Source organism: Notamacropus eugenii, chromosome 4, assembly GCF_028372415.1.
Source record: "Notamacropus eugenii isolate mMacEug1 chromosome 4, mMacEug1.pri_v2, whole genome shotgun sequence".
Lineage (NCBI taxonomy): Eukaryota > Metazoa > Chordata > Mammalia > Diprotodontia > Macropodidae > Notamacropus > Notamacropus eugenii.
The window spans coordinates 321,504,145-321,510,318 of NC_092875.1; the positions used below are offsets into that span (position 1 = coordinate 321,504,145).

Sequence of the window (6,174 nt, forward strand, 5' to 3'; positions counted from 1 at the left end):
TACCTAGACATACTCTAAATTCACATTATCTAACTTCAGCTGGATCCTCACGTTCCACAGAAGCTCTTCCAAACCTTCCTTTCTCTCCTCACACCTCCCATTGTTTCCTCTTTCCTTTCTTTCCCTGCTAAAAACTTCACTTCCTTTCTGAGAAAATTGAGGTTTTTTGCCACAAGCTCTCTCTTCTCCCCCTTCTTCTTATCTCAAAACCCTTTAATATCCTCCCCCTGTCCACCTTCTTTTCTCCACATTTGACAACGAAGTGGCCTTTGTACATGGCAAGACCAACCCCTCTACATGGACCCCAGATCCCAATTTCTCCCATCTTTTCCATCTCCTTTCTCTCTGAGAAAGAGAGAGCAAGACACAAAACTCTCTCCATCTCTATTTCTGTCTCTCTGTCTCATTTTTTGTCTCTCTCTACCTACTTGTTGCTTTGCTACTGCCTTCAAACCATGCCCAAATCTCCCTCACCTTTATAAAACCTCTGCTATAACCTATCATCCTTTCACGATATCAGTGATACATCCCTTCTTTTCTCATCCAAACCTCTAGAAAAAGCTATCTATACTCATTGTCTCGACTTCCTCTGCTCTCACTTCTCAACACTCTGCAGTCTAGCCAGTCTTTTGATTGCTAAATCAGATGATCTTTCTTCAGTTTTCATTCTTCTCAACGTGGCTTTTTTTTTTTGACACTACTGACTGCCCAATCCTTTCTGAGTTTTCAAGAGACCTCATTCTTCTTATTTTTCTCTTTTTTACTGCTTTTTTTTTTTTTTTTACTGCTTTTACTGCTCCTTCTTAATCTCTTTTGCTGGCTCATCCTCATCCTCATCATCATCTCATCATCCTCATCCTCATCCTCATCATCATCAATACTATTTGCTAAGCACCTACTATATGCCAGGCATTGTGCTAAGCACTTCACTAATATTATCTTATTTGATCCTCACAACAACTCTGGGAGTAGGTGCTATTATCATAATAAGCCCAGCCCTCTGTGCACCATTGCGCCACCCAGCTGCCCTAGGAATCTGTGTACTGTATTTGAATTTGATCCGCAGTTCTGCCTCTAGGTTGCTGCAGGACTGGGCAGGACACTTAACCAAAAGACTCTAACTGGTTACTAAAGTCCTTTCCAGCTTTAAAAACCTCTGACAGTGTGATTCCATAGTCTTACAAAATTTAGGTATCCCTATTCTCCCTACCACCAGAATCTGAATTATCTCCCACCTCCCCATTTCTGCTAGCCCTTATCTCATTCTCAGGAACGCACTACCCAAATGCTGTTCTGTAGTTGACTGAAGCCCTCTGCCTTTCCCAGGCACTCTCCATGGACCAAATAAAAATGCTGTCAGGTATAGAAGGAAAAAAATGCACTGAACTTGATAATAAGAGAGATCTTGATTTGAACTCTTGTTCTGACACATTTGTTGTGTGAATCTGAGCTAACCTCTGTGCCTCAGTTTTCTTATCTGTGAAATGAGAATAATATTTGTATCACTTACATCACTGAGGGGTGTGAGAAAACCTCTAAGAGCTACGTAATCAGTGATTTATCACTGAGATCTCCGTAGTTTAGGGCTATGTGTAGGTGATTCTCCAGTTAACTAATACTCAGTCATTTTTCAGCCACAAAACTCTTTGAAACTTGGTCATGAAACACTTCGTGACCCTATTTAGTGTTTTCTTAGCAAAGTGGTTTTCCATTTCCTTCTCCAGCTCACTTTATAGATGAGGAAACTAAGACAAACTGGGTTTACTAACTCGTCTAGGGTGAGCCAGCTAGCAAGTGTCTGAGGACAGATAGGTCTGAACTCAGGAAGATGAGTCTTCCTGACTCCAGACCTGGTACTCTATCCGCTGTGCCACCTATCTGCCCCAATTAAATAATAATAAATTACATTTACATAGGATTAAAATATTTACATTCTGAGGTAACTTATCAAACCTCTCTGTCTCAGTTTCTCTATCTGCAAAATGGAGATTAATGACTTGCTCATGCAGTTGGTAAATATTTGAGACAATAGTGTTAATCTAGATCTTGACTCCTAAATTCTAAGTAATTCACAGTAAAATGTAGGTGAGGTTTAACCTTTTCAAAGATGTTTGCTTTGAAAAGAAGAGCTTTTTAATAAAAATGAAACTAATTGTTGGATTAGGGTCCATATTTGTAATGAAAGATGCTCATTTGCCCTTACCTCCTCTGCCAACAAAATATGTTAAATCAGCTTCAACACCTGTGTTTCTTCACTTTTGCAAGCTGAGTTCACAGGACTCAATGAAATTAAGAGCCATAACATCCCAGAATAGAGATGGTGTACCTATGCAGTATGTAGTTAACAGTTCAAAATAACAAGAGGTAACGAAGGTATCTTCTAGCTTTAACTCTCTGGTCCTCTGTTTAATTGCCAAATGAATGGTACAGGCAATATTTGTTGAATGAATGAAAAGCAGAGGCTGTAGTTTGAGTTCTCATGGCCTGAACAGGCTTCACAGACAAGCAGGAATTCACCTGGGTCTTAAAAGGAAGATAAAAAAAGCCACAAGTGGACCCATTTGAAATAACTCTGTGAAGCTGTGAGATTTTGAGATGCCTTTGGAGCTCTAAGGAGTTACATTTACGTTTACCATGACAATGTTGATTACAATTGCAATTCCAAGTTACCATAACAATGCTGTGTGCGTCCCACACCTCTCCACCCACTTCCCTCTCAGATATCTGGCACTCCTGAATCCACCCTACCGTGAAGAATGAAGAGACAATACGTGGATAAATGCATTGGGTTTTGTTTTTCTTTATGCCTCCATTCAATTAATATTTACCTGGGGTGATACCACTGGAGTGACTATCTTATCTTAATATTTATAGTTACCCATCTAATTTTTTCACTCAAATATCTTTAAAATTAAGTTTATTGGACAACATCTAAAAACTATTAAACTGATGTTGGAGTTTTACAGGAATGAAGTGTAGGAACTACAGACTTAAAGAACTCTAAGAGAAATGCCACAGTGATAAAATTTGTAAAATAAGATGCATAAGGAATTTAAAGCAACTATTATTATTTAATCTGAAGAAGCAAAGACTAAGAGTCATTTAATAATGAACAGTGATGGTTGTTAACATTGGAAATGGTTCCAAAACATAGCAGAACCTTCTTTCGTTGAAATTTTATACAATTCTAGGGCAGAAATTACACTGTCTGAGATGGCTTAAATGTGATCTTATAGGGAAGTGGGGGTTGGTGAGATTAGTTTCCAACCCTTCTCACACTATGGCGTACTTATGAACTTTCTGTCACACCGTGCAGTGAGAAAGAAGGATGATATATCTACTTTTTTTACCCTGTTCAAGTATCCACTCATTTGTCCCTCACATCACAAATGTATTAAAGAAATAATAAAAGTCATCTTTTCCTATCCCTCCACAATGGGAAACATTGCCTCTCCTCTCCTTGTACTTGCAATGGGCAAAACCAAAAAGAGAACCAAAGAATTGCAAACACAGGCTATGTTTGCCAAGAAGCAACATACTAGCCAGCCATATAACAGTGTTTTTGGAAAGACAATGTGGTACTGAAGGCCAGAAAGATACGGACAAGTTTTCATCTTGTTTAAAGGAATTGGGGTTTTTTTTGGGAGGGATGACTTAGAATTCTGTAATTTGAAAATTAATTAATTATTATTTTTTTTTAGTGGAAAGAGAAGCAAAAGAAAAAGTTCTTGATAATGAATTAATAATGAAAGGTCTTGAAGAACTTAACCGTGAAGATGCAGAAAATTATGCAAGGTATAATATTATTTTTTATTTCTTCCTTACAATCAAAAGTCATTCATAAATAGATATTGAGGGCAGTGCCCCCCTCCTCTGTATTATATTTATTTATATCACATCAGCTTTACTTCTTTCCTTCTAGGAAATAAAATCTATAAAGTTTGACAATCATCAATGCCAAATTCTGGCTTAGGACGCATTAAAATATTTTAAAAAATAAACAGTAGAGCTAAACAAATATAGAATGGTATAATGTTAATGGGATATAAGGTCTTTCCTATCCATTTAAAGGCCTCCCATGGGGCCCTGGTGCAGAGCCAATTAGACTGTGGGCCACAGGGACTCCCACACCTTCCTAATTAAGTGCTGATTTCCAAGCATCTCTGCTCTCAGCCAATCAAGTTGTGAGTCTTTGATTGGAAACAGTATATACTATATTGCTTGTGGGGATATGTGGGGATATGTGGGGGGGTGGGGGGTGAAGGTGTGGATGAAAAGAGAAGCAGGCACAGAGAGAGAGAGAGAGAAAGAGACAGAGAGAGAGAGAGAGAGAGAGAGAGAGAGAGAGAGAGAGAGAGAGAGAGAGAGAGAGATAGACAGAGAGAGAGAGAGAGAGAGAAAGCTGAGGAGAGAAGAGAGAGGCTGAGGGAAGAACTTGCCCAGGGGAACTTGCATGAGGAGGCTTGAAGGAGAAAGTTGCTGGGGCTCCCTGGATTAGTGATGAGCACCTTACTAAATCTTGCCTTCTGGTATCCCCATAGGGCTGTTTCAAATAAATATTTTGATTTTGTTTGGGAGGAGGAGAGTTTGTTATATTTTGCAAACAAACCATGGAGATATGCCCAGTATATTCATAGCAGCTGCTGTGAGTATCACATTGACATTACAAATGACCAGTTGGGTTGGTAGGAAGAGTCTTAGGTTGTGATAACGTTTAATATAAAATTTTGGAATAATCTCTTTGTTCTCTCTGAAGCAAACTCAGAGGGTGCCTCTTCCTATGTCAACAAAGCCAGCCAAGGCTGACTCTACATTCCTTAGGAGACCTTTAACCTAAGACACTATCTTGAATAATGGGCTTTCCTTTATATCTTATTATCTATAGACATATACTATGTTATGGCATATTAATGGTAAAGAAAATATAGACATCTTAGGTCGTAATTTCTATTGAACTTTGTTTACCCTTTCCTATGGCAGTTATCTGTTTAGGGCAGGAAGTCTGCCACTCACTAGTGGTGGGATTTCCTTCCTTGTCACCGAGACATATGTTTACCCAGCCTGGAATCGCAAGGCCTGACCAACATTACTTTGTTAATTGTCTTGTCTTACTAAATTTATGATTTGTTCAACTAGCAGAGTTCCTTTCTCACAGCAAAATGTATATAAGCCAGAAGATTTCTGCACTGGGTAGCCAGAACATTTCTGGCTCCATAATGCATTATGTTACCATTGTCTTTAATAGGGAATTGATCAATTAATTAATTAAATCATAAAATGTATGCATTTAGCCTGTTGCCTTTTCTTTAACCAAGTTTTCAGGTCAACAGTTGGTAAGTCTGTGAGAAAATGACTCAAATGATTTTTCCAACTTTCTCTGAATCCACTAAGCTAATGGTTTTGTATCATAAATACTTATTAGTTTATTTGTGGTATAGAACCTAACAATTCCTGTGTATAATGGATCTGGCCTATAATAATAATAGCCTTGTATGCTAACCCACTAGGCCAGGATTCTAGGGTGCCCTGCTGCCACAACTACATTTGGGTTGGGCATTATGAGGAAGAGAGAAGCTTGGCTTTTCACTGATTCCTCATGTTGGCAGCAATTAATATTGTTACCTAAATCAGCCTATAGCCTGAAGAAGGAAGGATACTTACCTCCTATCTTTCTTACCCTTAGTCTTCTATTTCCATGGTCATTTCCTGGGCTCATTCTTCAGGTTCATTGCTGTGCCCTCCACCACCATTTTCAATGTCTGAAAGAAGACATTTCTTTCATAAAAAATGAAAAAAAATAATATATTTGTACTACTTCACTATTAGCTTAGAACCAGTGATAACAAACTATACCCATTCATCTGGTTTTATCACACGTGCTTCAGACAGTCATTTTAGGTTACCTAAAATGGTTAAAAAAAAGGTTACCTTTAGCAATAAAGATGACTCACTGTATTTCCATTCTTAAAAAAGAAAGATATTTACTCTTCATTTTTGTATTGCAATGTTTTCCGTAAGATTCTTTATATGCACATTATGGATTTCACTGAATTATCATCATCATCATCATCATTATTTTGGCACCAACGGATCCTCTCAGTTGAATGTGGGGGAAGAAGAGGTGTCATTTACTTTACAGAAGGGGAGCAAACGATATTATCTTAAGGAAATTTG

At 38.1% G+C, this 6,174-nt stretch overlaps 1 protein-coding gene across 4 annotated transcripts in view; it reads left to right on the forward strand.

Moving 5' to 3' along the window:
- LOC140502854 (cilia- and flagella-associated protein 53-like) overlaps nt 1-6,174 on the forward strand; it is a 199,001-nt gene that overhangs the window by 78,113 nt on the left and 114,714 nt on the right. For all 4 annotated transcript variants that reach the window (XM_072606912.1, XM_072606910.1, XM_072606908.1 and 1 more), the window contains one exon: nt 3,702-3,795. In XM_072606912.1, coding sequence (XP_072463013.1) covers nt 3,702-3,795 — 94 coding nt within the window. The remainder of the gene's footprint in view (nt 1-3,701; nt 3,796-6,174) is intronic.